This window comes from Panthera onca, chromosome D3 (assembly GCF_046562875.1).
Source record: "Panthera onca isolate mPanOnc1 chromosome D3, mPanOnc1 haplotype 2, whole genome shotgun sequence".
NCBI classification, from domain to species: domain Eukaryota; kingdom Metazoa; phylum Chordata; class Mammalia; order Carnivora; family Felidae; genus Panthera; species Panthera onca.
The window spans coordinates 76305308-76320913 of record NC_138350.1 but is presented as its reverse complement, the minus strand read 5'-3'; the positions used below and the strand labels follow the sequence as shown (position 1 = coordinate 76320913).

Sequence of the window (15606 nt, the reverse complement as noted above, 5' to 3'; positions counted from 1 at the left end):
CTCTGCGCCCCCTCCACGCGGGCGACCCCTGCCGCACCCCAGCGCCCGGAGCGGCGGCCCCCACCCCCTCCAACTCGCGTGCCCGCTCGCTCCCCCGCGCGCCCCCGGCCCCAGCCCGCCCCGCGTGACCCCGCCCCTGTCCCCACGCCCCCCGCGCCCTCGTCCCTCACCTGAGCCGGAGGCGCCCCCGACTCCCCGCCACCTCGGCCAGCCTCCTCCAGCCCCGGCCCTCGGGCGCTCGGTCCAGGCTCCCGCTGAGCCTCCGCAGCAGCGGCTCCGGAAGACGGTTGAGGGTCGCGCTCGGAGCGGGGAGCGGCGGGCCCGAGGGCGCGGCCGGAGGCGGCTGCGAGGCCGGGGGCGGCGGGGCCTGCAGCAGCTCCCCGCACAACGACGCGTCCCGCGCCGACGACCCCGCGACGGCCGCGGCTCCCGCCGGCCGCATCGCGGGCCTCGGCTCCAGCGCACCTTCCGCTCGCCCCCTCGCGGGCCCCGGCGCCGCGGTGGCAGGGGCGGAAGGACAAATCGGGCGACGACGCACCGCGCTCAGAGGAGGAAGCTCTGCTCCCCGCCCGGCCGAGACAGGTTTGCCTCGGGGAGCCGGGCCGGCGGAGCGCGCCGGCCGTGCCGAGGGGGCGGGGCTTCGGGCGGGGCCGCCCCCCTGCGCGCGTACGCGCGCCCGCGCGTCTCCTTTGCCCTCGCCGCCGCCGCCCGCTCGCGGCGGCGCGCGCACCGAGGCCGGAGAGGTGGAGTCGGGCCTGAGCCGGGAGGGTCGGGTGCTTGCAGCCGGGGGAGGAAGCGGTGGAGGAGCTACGCCCGGGCGGCTGCGCTCCGGCGAGGAAGCCTGCTACGTCGGGGCTTCCCGAGACCGTGGGAGGAGGATTGCCTCACGCCGAAGAGGGAAGCACGCGGCTCTCCATCGCCGGCCCCCCATCCCCCCGCCCCCGGTCGCGCTCAGCTGACTCGGTGACTTGCGTGTGTCCGGCGGCGCTACCGGCACCCGCGCTTGGCGACCCCGTTTTAGGCTTTGATGTGTACGGCATGGCTAAGGGCATTGGTTCCTAGACGTCCAGATACCTAAAGGAAATTTGCTCGAAATCTGTGCCCAGACTTTTTTTTTGTAAACTGGGCTGCAGATCTTGGAGATGAATGTTTTTAGCACGAATTGCCTGGTTTCCTCCGAGTCAGACTGCCACCCACAGACAACTACGGGATAGTTTGGGGCAAAAGCAAGCAAACTACTTACGAAACCCGACAGGTACACAAGGTTTCCTGGCCCGATTTCTGGTGCCATTAATGTTTTCATCACACAGGACACCAGGATGTTTTATAGCAATTTGGGCACCCAAATTCTCCCTTTCTTCTGGCTACGTAGTTGTTCCATACAGTCTCCATCACATTTGAGCACAAGCAGTCACTATACTTTTTCATCCAGTGTGAATTCGGAGTTCAGAATGCAGTATAATGGCTAAGTGCACGACCTTTTTAGATCCAGAAAGATCTGCTCGATTCTAGTTTTTATGACCGTGAACAAGTTACTTAATTCTCTGCGTCATCTTAATAATTCTCTGCCTCATCTGTGCAAATGGGACTGAAAATGTCGTGGTATATATGGAGTTGTTACCAGAGTCAAGGAGTTGATTACTATGTAAAGCACTTAACTCGGCTTGTCACAGAGTAGGTCATAAATGCTAGCTATTATCCTTACAAATGCAAAGGCTTCTTTCACATTCAGTTTGACTTGGTCAGTCTCCGAATCACTTCTAGTGCTATCCTGTTTTGTTTTTAGACACTGAACGTATATCTTATGAGCGTCTATTAGCTGCATGTGCCAATTAGGGAAATCAAGTCTTTGAGGTTTTATCTGTCTAGTCTTTATTAGTTGAGACTCAACAGACTTCTTGTTTCTAAGTCTGTTGTGTGCAAGATGTGGCTTATGCAGCTTCTCATAGGTGCGTAGGGGTGAAATGCACATGTATCTTATTTACCCAGTGAGACTCCTTCCCAGTTTGGTCAGGTGCTTCTTCATCCAATACAGCTCAGCTAGATACTGACTGGTGTCAATCCCTCCCGTCTCTTCCTCAGTTTCTCGTCTCCCGCCAGGAGGACTGCCTACCTCATGTCACTCCAGACTGGGTCCTGTTTTACACGCGGAAACTTTATTTTCTTAAAGTAGGCCCCACCCCCAATGTGGGGCTTGAACTCTTGATCCTGAGATCAGGAATTGTGTGCTGTATGGACTGAGCCAGCCAGGGGGCCTCCTGCCTTGCAGTTTTATAACCTATGCAGTCATTTCAGCCGCCACCCTTCAGCCTCTACTTTGAACTGACATTACATTTTATGATTGGTCTTTTTCTCCTCCCGATCAAACATTAATATTTTTATATGTAATTTCACCCCCTGTGGTTCTCTTAAGGAGCATAGTGGTCTAATAGGAAAAACAGCCTTTAGAATTAACCCCGAATTTAAAAAAAATTTTTTTTTAAATTTTTTCACGTTTATTTATTTTTGAGAGACAGAGACAGAGCGCAAGTGGGGGAGGGGAAGAGAGAGGGAGACACAGAATCCAAAGCAGGCTCCAGGGTCTGAGCTGTCAGCACAGAGCCCGAAGCGGGGCTCGAACCCACAAACCGTGAGATCATGACCTGAGCCGAAGTCGGTGCTTAACCGACTGAGCCACCCAGGCGCCCCTTAAATTTTTTTTTAACGTTTATTTGTTTTTGAGACAGAGAGAGACAGAGCATGAACGGGGGAGGGTCAGAGAGAGAGGGAGACACAGAATCCGAAGCAGGCTCCAGGCTCTGAGCTGTCATCACAGAGCCCAACGCGGGGCTCGAACTCATGGACGTGAGCCGAAGTCGGGTGCTCAACCGACTGAGCCACCCAGGCGCCCCAGAATTAACCCCGAATTTGAATCTTGATGCTGCCACTTGGTGACGTGACTTTAGGCAAGTTCCTTAACCTTTCAGCTTCAATTTCTACATCTGTAAGGAGCGGCAGATAATAGCACCTGCTTCAAATGATGTTACGAGAATTAAATTAGAGATGCTGGTATATACATACAAGGAGTGTCTGGGAGAAGTAGATGCAGGGTGTATTAGTACTCTCAAAATTGCCACAGTAATTTTGGGAACAAACTAACAAAGAGCAATTCAGCTTCTTTTCCTAGACCAGCCATCACAATTTTACACAGGTAAGAGAAAAATTGAGAGTGGAGATCTGGCTTTTAAACGCACCTTAAAAGTTCATGCACATCTTCAGAGGATCTGCTTAGGAGTTCTTCCTCATTTGTTGAAAGTGACGTACATCTTTGTGAATCCAGGCAATCTGCAAGAAACTTGTGGTTTCTTTCTATGGAAATTCATTGATGTAATCTTGCAAATACAAATCTGGAAACTGACTCATAGATTTCCTTTCCTTTACACAATTTGAGTCTAGATGGTACTTTAAAAAATGCCGGAACAACACGTTATTTCATATCTGGACAGGTTTTCAAGGGCCCAGGGTAGGAGAAGCCCTGCAGGTGTTGGGATTGGTATATAGCAGAGGGGAAGGAAACAGGAGTCTTGTGACTTAAATGGCATCCCTTCTCTTTCGCCCTTATTCCATACCAGCAACCCTCATGACCTCTGACTCAGCTCTGTGTTGAGCCCACCCGGTGCACCGTCAGACATAAGGCTCTCTACATCCACCGCAGACCCTTCTTGTTGCCATCTCCCGAAGGGTTAGGGGAATTTTCCCGTTCTGACGTCAACTTTGAAATAGTGACTAGGTGTTGTAATAGTATTCCATACCTTTCCATCATGATGAATCATCCACGGTAAAGACAACATGTACTTGTCTGAATCGATTGATTGATGGTTTGATTCATCCATTCATTCGTTCAATCATTAACGGATATTTACTGGATGCCTACCTTGTGCCAGGCTCTGTGCCAAATACCGTTAAAGGGTAGTTTTAATTAAGGCTTGTTTTTGGGGGGAGGGGGAGGGGGCAGTTTTAGATTCACAGCAAAACTGAGGGGAAGAAAAAGAGATTTCCCATATACGCTCTGCTCCCACACGTGCACAACCTCCCCCCTTATCATCATCCTGCAGCAGAGTGGTACATTTGTTACAACTGATGGACCTTCCCTGACACATAATCACCCTTAGTCCACAGTTTCGATCAGAGTTCACTCTTGGTGTGGTACATTCTGTGGATTTAGACAAACGTATAATAACATGTATCCGCCATTATGGTGTCATACAGAGTGTTTTCACTGCCCTAAAAATCCTCTGTGCCCCCATTCATTCATCCCGCTGCTTTTGAACCCCGATGAGTTCACCTATCAACAGATAGTTTAGCAGTGCTTTCTGAATACAACATGTCATGCTGACATCACCACCTTTCCTTTCTATTCGAGAAAACGTATCTGAGCGCTGGTATGATGATGGAAATCATTTCACGCGTCATAATAGATATGGCATTGTGATATGAAAAGTCTCGAAGCAGTTCTAATTCATGACCTCCGAAGCAGGTCATTCAGAAACTCGTGTATTCAAATGGTCATTACCAACAAATTACGGGGGACGCAGTTCAGCTGAAGGTGGGAACAGCAGTTGAGGTGCTAGGTCTCACGGCCATGAGACTGTCGGGGTTGGGGTTTTCAAAAAGAGTACCATTAATCCACCCAGTAGTCTTTTGACTTTGTGACAAAAACAACTGCCTGGGGCTACGATGCAATTTATGAAGGAAGTCATTCGATAATATTTACCAACTGCCAATCCGCACTCTCCTGAGGATGTGGGAGGAACACTGGTGTTTCTCGTCGTTGGCTATACTTAAGAATCCCACGAGGGCATGGCAGTTCATCAAAAAGCATAAACCTACACTAAAATCGGGCCAATACAGAGAAAATGAACATGGCCCCTGAGCAAGGATTGCCGCAGATTTGGGAAGCGTTTTGTATTTTTCTTTTGCATCCGTGTGAGATGATGGATGTTGACTAAACTTCTTGTGATAATCATTTGATTTATGTCAGAGCATCATGCTGTACACCCTAAACTTATACAGTGCTGTGCATCCATTGTATCAACATGAAATCGGAAAAAAGTTAGACCTACCATTACCTCATGATCCAGCACACCCACTTCTGGGTCTCTAGCCAAAAGAATGGAAAGCAGGACCCAAACAGATTCATAGGCTCATTATTCACAGTAGCCAAAAGGCGGACAGTCCCAATGTCCATTAACAAATGCACTGATAAACAAAATGTGGTATATACAGGCAGTACAATATTATTCAGCCTTGAAAAGGTAGGAAATTCTAACACACGTTACAACATGGATGAGGTTAGAAAGCATGACGCGTAAGCGAAATAAACCAGTCACAAAAGGATAAATACTGCGTGATTCTAATTATGCGAGGTACCTAAAAGAGACAAATTCACAGAGACAGAAGGTAGAATAGAGGTCACTAGGGCTTGCGGGGGAGAAGGGAATGGGGAGTCATTGTTTGATGGATACGCTTTTTTGTTTGGGGTAATGAAAAGGTTCCGGAAATAGACAATGACAACAGTTGCGCAACATTGTCAAAGGACTTAATGCCGCTGAGTTGTACGCTTAAAAATGGCGAAAATAGTAAATTTTCTGTTGTATATGGTTTACTACGTACACACAAGAAGAGTCACCCGAGGAACCTTAGAGACACGCTGACACCCGGCTATAGTCCTCAGAGACTCTAATTTTAATTGGTCTCAGGTGGGGCAGCAGTAGGTTTTCATATCCCTCAAGTTATTTTAATGTACAGTCAGGCTTAAGAAGGGAGGCTTAGGGGCGCCTGGGTGGCGCAGTCGGTTAAGCGTCCGACTTCAGCCAGGTCACGATCTCGCGGTCTGTGAGTTCGAGCCCCGCGTCAGGCTCTGGGCTGATGGCTCGGAGCCTGGAGCCTGTTTCAGATTCTGTGTCTCCCTCTCTCTCTGCCCCTCCCCCGTTCATGCTCTGTCTCTCTCTGTCCCAAAAATAAATTAAAAACGTTGAAAAAAAAAAAAATTTAAAAAAAAAAAAAAAAAAAAAAAAAAAAAGAAGGGAGGCTTAATCTCCAGGACAGTGAGGCTCAGCCTTGACTACACATTAGAACTATTTGGGGAGTTTTACAGTACTCTGATGTCTGAGTCTTAACACCCAGGATTCTTATTTAATTGGCTTGGGGATGCTGCCTGGTCCCCGAGATTTTTTCTGAATTCTGCCTCTGATTCTAATATGCACGCTAAGGTGAGAATCTTTGCTCTGGGCACACCCCACAATCTCTGCCTTTCGTTCCACCTTTAGAGAACAAGTATTTCTGTATGTCAGTGATGCAATCAAGGGCATGGTGCAGGATGGACTTCTGATGACAGTCAAGGAGCCAAAGGCCACTTGGATTCCTTCTCTCTACTTCCACAGAGTCAGAATATTAAAAGCGGGAGAAGCAAAGACCAGTAGAGGGCCCAGGAAAAAGGGGTCCATCCAGTAGGCTCACTCTTACAAGAGAAAGGCTCTTTATTCTTCCTGTAGGCGTCTGGCTCCCACTCTGGGCAGTGCTCCCTGCCCTGTCCCCAGTCCCCCTTTGAGTTCCCCTTCCTCCCCAGGAGGGGCTCAGAGCTGACCTGCTCAGCCAGGGTCCCAAAGAACCAGGGCCGTTGAGAGTACCTCAATCAAGGGACCATGCTGCTGGTGCAGGAAAAATTGGCCAGCTTACCTTAAAAGAACATCGAGATGGTAGGCACACACTGTCCTCTGAGTGATCCTGACTTAACCCTCAGCCAATCTTCTGTCACTTTTCTCTCCCTTACTATTTGTATTTCTGTTCTGTACAAATGCTGGCTCACTCTGCTTATTAGGTCCTGTTGTATCCTGCTATTTTGTTTGTGAATGCCTGACTCCGACCCTTGGTCCTTGGAACCAAGGCCAACTAGACCAGGGGTGGGATGGGGATTTAGTCATGAAGCTGAAAGGCAATGTGCGATGAGGGTGGCATCTAAAGACAGGAAGTACGGAGAGAGCAGACGGGGCCAATCTGCTCTAGGCCTCACAGCAAAGTAGTGGTTCCCTATTAGTCTGTGTCGTTTCATCAACATAGAATCCCGCCATAAGGATTTTGGCGTCCCTCACTCAGTGGTGGTAAGTGCCTTTAATGTCCCATGTATAACATTCCCCTCTTCCATTTATGTGGCCCTTGGGAACCAACCAGACATTGACTGGCAAGGGGACCTGGAGTTTCAGATCCTGGCTATCCCTTCAGACACAGCTGTCAAGGGAAACAAAATACAAAACAGAATCTGTGTTTCCTAGGAACTTACGGTCTTGTTGAAGAGATAAATTATATAAACACGAGAAAGTAGCAAGGCAAAGTTTTTGTTTCTGAGAGAGAGAGAGAGAGAGAGAGAGAGAGAGAGGGAGAGCATGAGTGGGGGAGAGGGGCAGAGAGAGAAAAGGAGAAAGAGAATCCCAAGCAAGCTCCAGGCTCAGTGCAGAGCCCAATGCAGGGCTTGTTCCCACGACCCTGGGATCATGACCTGAGCTGAAGTCAAGTGTTGGACGCTCAACTGACTGAGCCACCCAGGTGTCCTCAAAGAAAGGTTTTGGATCTTAGGATTTCTGTATTGTCAGCGTATTATAGCTAAATAGTTTTCCAGGGCCTTATCAAAGGCCTAGAGATGGGCCAGGAAGAAAGAGAAATAAACTAGGATTAGGAATGGTGGGCCCAGAGAGTTAAAGGGATCTGAGCAATGGAGGCATGATTATTTCCTGGATACTAATGGTATAATTGATACATTTTTAAAAATGTGGCAGCCACGACCACTCCTACCTAGTTAATGACATTAACCCCTGCATGTGAACCCTCTTAGGCAGAAAGGAGGTTAACTGCATTTGCCTCCAGAGGTGACCTGTTCTGTCTTCTGGGGTGACCGATGGAGGACCTTAGCAGACTTTCCCAAAGATGAGTGACGCAGATTCAAAGTTCCTGATGGCTTTGAGTTTGGGAATTCCTTGGGATAGTATCCTGAACACATATTTGGTGGGTCGGACTGGGGGAGGGGACTAGACCCTAAGTCCCCTTCCGTCGTGAGGTTTTGAGTAGAAAGGCACTAGGTCCCAGAGGGAGGAGAACATGTGATCAAAGACCAGCCAGGGAGGGTAACTGCAGCTGCTCCAGGATCAAGTTAAGCCACTTAACATGTAAATGCAATTCATTAGTGTGAGGCAGAGGGGCGACGTTTAAATGACTGACGGATCAAGTTGTACCATATTCGTTATTTGCTAAAATCAGATTTTGGGAACAAGCATGGCTATTTCAGCTGAATGGACATAGTATTAAATTAACATGCGAGTAATATTTATTTGTTAGAGGAAAGGTGAGAAGAAGTACCTGTTTAGTTGACCAATAGCTTGAATCATATTTAAGGCCTTTGAAACATTAGTTACATGCTAAGCCTTGTATGCTCATTATTCATTTGTTCTGTAAAGCCTTGTCGGTGAAAACTTTTCTCTGAAACATTTTTGTAGGAGGCTAGTTGACCCTATGAATAATTCACAGTGAATTAGGACTATGGATATGAATAAGGGCATTTATTTAAAATACTCTATAATTTAAATTTTTCGTCAGTGACCGTAATGAATTTTATTTCGTGGGGTTTTGCTGTATATAGAGAAGAGCTCTTAAGCTCCTGGAAATTTTGTAAAGTTTATTTATTTATTTATTTATTTATTTATTTATTTATTTAAGAGAGACAGAGACAGCACGGCTTGGGGAGGGGCAGAGAGAGAGAGGGAGAGAAAGGGAATCCCAAGCTGGTTCCACGCTGCCAGCACAGCGCTAGACGCGGGGCTCGAACTCACGAAATCGGAAGATCATCACCTGAGCCAAAACCAGGAGTCGGCCGCTTAACTGACTGAGCCACCCAGGCTCCCCTCTCCTGGAAATTTTTATGATATCTTAATATAGGCAATCAACGGTTATTTCGTGCTAATGAGAATAGCTTCACGCAAGTACACACGTAGTCTCCCGCTTAGCGCTGTACGCATGGAATGTCAGCGCTAAAGAGAACTTTGGCTGACCTAGCCCAACACCTTCAGTTTCAGAGGAGAGCCCTGTGGCCTAGAGAGGTTTTCTGCCCCTCTTGAACCTCTACGTAGTAGTAGTTCTCAGTCTGTGGTCCTTGGACCAACAGCGTCGGGTTTTTAGAAATGCAAATTCTCAGGCCCCACTCCAAACCTACAGACTAGAAACTCTGGGATGGGACCAACAATGTGCAGTTTAACAGCCTCCCCGGTGATTCCGATCCACCTGAGTCTTTAAGAACTACTCCCCCACACCTTGGCTTTAAAATATCTTGGGGCAATAACTTCCCTTAGATCACTCTCAGCCACACAGAGAATTACTTCCTGTTTTATGTCTAAATTTATCTCCCTAAAGCTTTGAAGGGCGTGTCACACAGTCTTCACAATGTAGAGACACTTCTCTTACGTTCTTTTATGGGTAACAGTGCAGGATGGGTCTCAGCAGAAGGGGAAGCGAGCCAGCCGAGAGACGAGATGAAGGCAGCTGGCAGTGGGCACGGTGTGAGGAAACGAGGACTGATCTTCCCTCCGTCCTCATTCCCGTTAATTTGATAATTTGGTAATCCAAGAGCCACTCCAGAGAGGAGGAGCACAGCACAGTTTAGTTTGGGGTCTGAGTTTCTAAGACAAATAACACGGAATCGAGGGAGTACGGAGGCGGGGGGGCGGAAACTTAGGACATACGTAGTAGAGAAGATGGGAGCCTAGAATACCAGCCGACGTGGCTCCAGAAATTGTCTGAGTAAAAGCAAGACAGAATCGGGAAGGGTCCAACCCTCTGGGAGTTGAGCGTTGTTGACAAGCTAAAAAAAAAAAAAAAAAAAAAGGCTCCATGTGGACTGGCTGTGATTCATGGCTTGATTCTGCTGCTCCCCACCCACGCCTGCCAACTCAGTTAGCAGAGAAATCTAGGGATTCACGATGCCCAAGAAATGGGGGATTCCTATGCCAAGGGAGCCACGTGAGGCCACTGTTTCTGAGGTCTTCGCAATGCTCTCTGGAAGGACTGTGCAGTGGGTGGTCATTGTTCCGTCTGCCTAGACTAGAACTCCTGTCTCAGAAATACTGCTTCTCAATGTGTGGTTCTGTGGGAGCCCCCAGACTCTTACCAATCTGTTTCTTTAACTCAGTGATTGTCTGGAAAGGCATCTTCCCCAAACTTGGCCAATCGCTGGAGTTTCTGACCTTCGACCAGATGAAGAGGGTTCCAGGCTGTGTCATGTGGCAATGCTGTGAGGTGTAAATCTGAGCTGTTTGGTGGCCATGTCCCCAACAGCTGCGTGGAAGCAAGCAGTAATGTGGTGGAAAAAAGTGACTGGTACACTGAGAAGAAAGGATCACTGGTGCCCCAGTCTCTGGCTGTGGTCGTGCCTGAGCCCGGCTCACATCTGCCTTTCCTGCAGTTCAGTCGGCTGAGCCAACAAATTCCCTTTTTTGCAGTAGGGGAGGGGGGAAACTGTCTTCTACCCTCCTAGGTTCAGTACTTGGGACCAGCAAACGACACCGACAAAAGACAAATGAACAGTAGAAAAGGTTTATTTTGCATGCACAGGAGAACCATCAAAGAAAGGAGCTGGTTTATTAAATGGTTAAAGGATTCATATACTGAACTTAGTAGAAGAAAGGGAGGGGGGAGAAAAGGCTTCTTATGGGAAAAACAAATAGGTTTTCTTTTTTTTTTTTTAAGTATTTATTTTGAGAAAGAGAGAGAGAGAGGGAGAGGAGAGTATGTGAGGGAGGAAGGGGCAGGGAGAGAGGGAGAGACAGAGTATCCCCAGCAGGTTCTGAGTTATCAGTGCAGAACCTGTCTTGGGACTCGATCTCACAAACCGTGAGATCGTGACCTGAGCCTAGATCGAGTCTGGTGCTTAGCCGACTAAGCCACCCACCCTTAAGATCCCTTTTGAAATTTACAGTAGAAACATTATGAAAATGGGAGAAAAAGGTAGCGTCAAAAATGGTAAGTAAGTCACTCTTAGAAAAGATTTGTAACTTTGCAAATAGGTTTCTTTAGGAAAGGCAGACGGGTTTTAGGAAACAAGATGAGGAAAAGAAAGTGTGTGATAAAGTGTGTCTGTATAGGTATGAGTGGTCTTTCCATCTTCAGGGTCATAGAACTGTCCTGGAGAAGGGATTTGGAGTAAGTTTAATTCATGTTCTCCCTTCTGGGAGTAGATGGGCCCCGAAGAGGAATTTATGGCATCCTTACTTCCCAGAAGTTCCTGCTTTTAGTCTGATAGGGGAAGTTCTTAGAACATCTGCCGAGTGTCAAATGTCTTCAGCTTAAAATAATCAGTATGCCCAAGTGGCGTATTTTGGTGTGGCATATTCCTTTTTTTTTTTTTTTTTTTTTTTTTTTAGTTTATTTGAGAGAGAGATAGAGAGCACAAGCGGGGGAAGGGCAGAGAGAGGGAAACAGAAGACCTAAAGTAGGCTCCAAGCTGACAGCAGAGGGCCTGATGTGGGGCTCGAACTCATGAACCATGAGTTCATGACCTGGGCCGAAGTCAGATGCGTAACCGACTGAGCCACCCAGGCGCCCCTTAACTTCATTTGTTAAAGAGCAGTTTTAGGTTTACAACAAAACAGAGGCAGATACAGAGATTTCCTGCATACCCCTTGTCCCCACACCTATATAGCTTCCCCATTATCAACATCACTCACCAGAATGATGCATTTGTTAGAACTGATGAATCTACTGTGTTGTATCATAAGCACCAAAAGTCCATAGTTTAGGGGTGCTTGAGTGGCTCAGTCGGTTGAGCATCCTACTCTTGATTTCAGCTCAGATCAGGTCATGATCTCATGGTTGGTGAGATCGAGCCCTGCCTCAGGCTCTGAGCTGGCAGCAAGGAGCCTGCTTGGGATTCTCTTTCTAACTCTCTCTCTTTCCCTCCTTTGCTCTCTCTCTCAAAATAAATAAATAAACATTAAAAAAATTCCATAGTTTACTTTAAAATTCACTCTTGGTGTTGTATATTCCATGGGTTTAGACAAATGTATAATGACATATACCCAGCATTATAATGCAGAGTATTTTCACTGCCCTAAAAAATCCGTGTTCCTATTCATCTTTGGCAACTACTGATTTTTAAAAAATTTTTTTTTAACGTTTATTTATTTTTGAGACAGAGAGAGACAGAGCATGAACAGGGGAGGGTCAGAGAGAGAGGGAGACACAGAATCTGAAGGAGGCTCCAGGCTCTGAGCTGTCAGCACAGAGCCCGACGCAGGGCTCGAACTCACGGACCACGAGATCACAACCTGAGCCGAAGTCAGACGCTCAGCCGACTGAGTCACCCAGGTGCCCCACTACTGATTTTTTTTTTTTTTTTATTATCTCCATGGTTTTGCCTTTTCCAGAATGTCATATCATTGGAATCATACAGTATGTAGCCTTTTCATGTTGGCTTCTTTCACTTGATAATATGCCTTTAAGGCCCTTCCATGCCTTTTCATGGTTTGATAGCTGATTTCTTTTTAGTGCTGAATAATGTTCCACTGTCTGGATGTACCACAGTTTCTTTTTCCACCCACCTATGGAAGGACAGCTTGGTTGCTTCTAAGTTTTGACAATGTTGGACTTTGCTTCTAGAAATTTTTTGCCAGAGGATTTTATCACTGTAAGTAGCTCATATCCACTTATTTGTACAATATTAACCAATATTAACCAATGTTCTTTTTTCTGGATAGCATGTTACTATTCACTCTATGGGTTGCTTATTATTCCATTTAGATGTTCTGACGTTTTATGACATATTCCATTAAGGGTGTCTCTGGAAGAAATTGTTTTGTTTTTTGTTTTTGCCTGGAAATAGTATTGGCAGCTCTACAGCCTTGAGCCTGAGGTCATTTGTAACATCGGTTGGACCAACCGTAACTCAGCTTCATCCGCAGTGGTCTTCAGAATTCAGCAGTGGCCTCCAAACTCTGGTGACTTAATATTTAGGTCATTGGTCAAGTGAGTTTTAAACATCTTCTGTTTAATTGAATGCTTTAGACCTACTTGCTTCACAAGATGTTTGGGAACAGGCGTATCCCTAAAATATGGAGTAAAGAGAGATCGAGGCAGAGAAAGCTTAAAGGCTCGAATCGTATCATTCCTGAGTGCCCAGTTGCATCGCGTCTATCTAGCAGTGAATGAAATAACATGGACTCTGAGTTTTGACTGCAAACTTTTGGTTTCACCCTGTTATGTTTCCTCCCTTTGTGGTTAGCTGCTTGGGAGGGGATTTCCGGAGATGTGGGCTATGTAGTTTGTTTCCCAAAATATTTTGCATTGTTTGGGGTGAGAAGGTGTATGGCCTACACTATAGTACCTAGATCTCAGACAGCTAATACAATATATAACCATAGGGGCGCCTGGGTGGCTCTGTCGGTTGGGCATCCGACTTCAGCTCAGGTCATGATCTCACGGTTCGTGGGTTCGAGCCCCGCGTCGGGCTCTGTGCTGACGGCTCAGAGCCTGGAGCCTGCTTCCGATTCTGTGTCTCCCTCTCTCTCTGCCCCTTCCCTGCTCACGCTCTGTCTCTGTCTCAAAAATAAATAAACATTAAAAAAAATTTTAAAAAAAACCAACATATAACCATAATCATATGAGTGTAATGTGCCTTGGTGGTGACACGTTCTTTCATCAGAAAAGAAAGCTTTAAAAAAAACACATTCTTTTCAAATTTGGTAAAATATACATAATACAAAAATTTACCATTGTGACCATTTGTAAGTGTACAATTCAGTGGCATTAAGTTCTCGGTTTTGGGCGACCGTAGCCACAATCTAGTCCCAGAACTTTCGCATCATCCCAAACAGAAGCTCTGTATCTGCTGCAGAGTAACTTCCCATTTCTCCCTTTCCCCCTATCCCTGGTAACCTCCTTGCAGCTTCCTGTTTCTATGAATTTGCCTATTCTAGATTCCTGATGTAAGTTGAATCATACAATATCTGTCTGTCTATTTCTGGCTTGTTTAATTTAACATGATACTCTCTAGGTTCATCCATGTTGTAGCATGTTTCAGAACGTTCTACTTTTTGAAAGCTGAACGATACTCCATTGTATGTATATGCCACATTTTATTTATGCACCTGATGGTAGATACTTGGGCTGTTTCCACCTTTTGGATATTGGGAGCCGTGCTGCTGTGAACCTTATTGTGCAAGGATCTCACTGAGTCCCAACTTCCAACTCTTGTGGGTATTTACCTAGGAGGAATTATGTTTAACTTTTTGAGGAGCTGAAGAAAGGAAAACTTTTGAACCATCATCTTTTTTTTCTTCACTAACCACAAGGTGGATCTGCAGGCCTCAAATGTGATATGACAGAATGTCTAAGATTACACTAATGCCACTCGGGTGCACCCCACAGCCTGTGGGATGCTCTAGAAGCCGGTCTGGTATTCCTGGTGCCTAATTCCTGACGATAGGGGGAGGCAGTTCACTTTGGGGTGTCCTGTCTGAACCCACGATATTTCCTTATGAGGAGCTCTATCTGTGTCTTTTCCCGAGAGGACCCTGATTTTCAGGACAACTCTCCAACTAACCCTGCATCCTTGGATTGATCCAGATTGGGGCCTATATAGAACCGGACTAAATCTCAGGGTTGCTTCAGGCAAGGCTAGGAAACCACGCCCCTCTTCCTAAACATATTCATCACCAACCACTTTTTATTCCTCCATGACACTCGATCCTCTTCCGTTTTTATCTCTGCTGCCACCATCCCGGGCCAAGGTACCCTCATCTCTCTCGTGAACTCCTACGACAGCATCATGCTGGTCGTCCCCCGTGCACGCTTCTCTGCACTGTAGCCAGAATGATCTTTCTGAAGTTCTGATCTGATCATATCACCAACAGGGTTTTGGCAGAGGGGACGAGACAGGATGATTATAGAGTTCATGTGGAGAAGTAAATAGGAAACAACCAGGACGTTTTTGAAAAACAAGAGTGATGAGAAGAGACCAGCCCTTTTCAAATATCAAAACAGATTTAAGAAGCCATAAGTACTCACGTGGTTTCACATCACACATGGGTAAGCAGGTCAATGGAACAGAATACAGGACTGTAAAAGAAACCCAAAATAGATGAGAACTTAAATTATAATGAAGATGGCATTTTGAATCAGTGGGAGAAATTTGATTTTGACTAGTTGGGTGTTGAGACAAATGGGAAAAAAAAAAAATTGTTTCCTTAAGTCATGCATCACACTAAAGGAAGTCCCAACTGTATCAAAATTTTAGATACTATTTTATTTTATTTTTATGTATTGTTTTAAAGTTTATTTTTATTTTGAGGAGAGAGTGTGGGCACGTGTGTATGTGTGAGCATGTGCGTGAGCGGGGGAGGGGCAGAGAGAGAATTCCAAATAGGCTCCATGCTGGTAGCACAGAGCCCGGCAACACGGGACCCGATCCCACCAACCCTGCGAGCCCGACCTGAGCCGAAATCAAGAGATGATGTTCAACCGACTGAGCCACCCCAGAGCCCTGAGAATATTTTAAAAAGTGAAACCATAAAAATATAGGAAAAGAATTCA

General features: G+C 46.6%; 1 protein-coding gene and 1 non-coding gene across 3 annotated transcripts in view; one reads left to right on the top strand and one right to left on the bottom strand.

Annotated features, from left to right (window-relative positions):
- MALT1 (MALT1 paracaspase) overlaps positions 1 to 639 on the bottom strand; it is a 63424-nt gene extending 62785 nt beyond the window's left edge. The window contains exon 1 of one of the 2 annotated variants that reach the window (XM_060613957.3): positions 171 to 639. In XM_060613957.3, the coding sequence (XP_060469940.1) occupies positions 171 to 442 (272 nt within the window). In that variant the 5' untranslated portion in view covers positions 443 to 639. The remainder of the gene's footprint in view (positions 1 to 170) is intronic. The other variant, XM_060613958.3, reaches the window with a different exon arrangement.
- Positions 640 to 4845: 4206 nt separating this feature from the next.
- On the top strand, positions 4846 to 4952 carry LOC132666204 (U6 spliceosomal RNA). Its single transcript, XR_009604564.3, has one exon. It is a non-coding gene; the product is annotated as a U6 spliceosomal RNA (small nuclear RNA).
- Positions 4953 to 15606: the final 10654 nt, after the last annotated feature.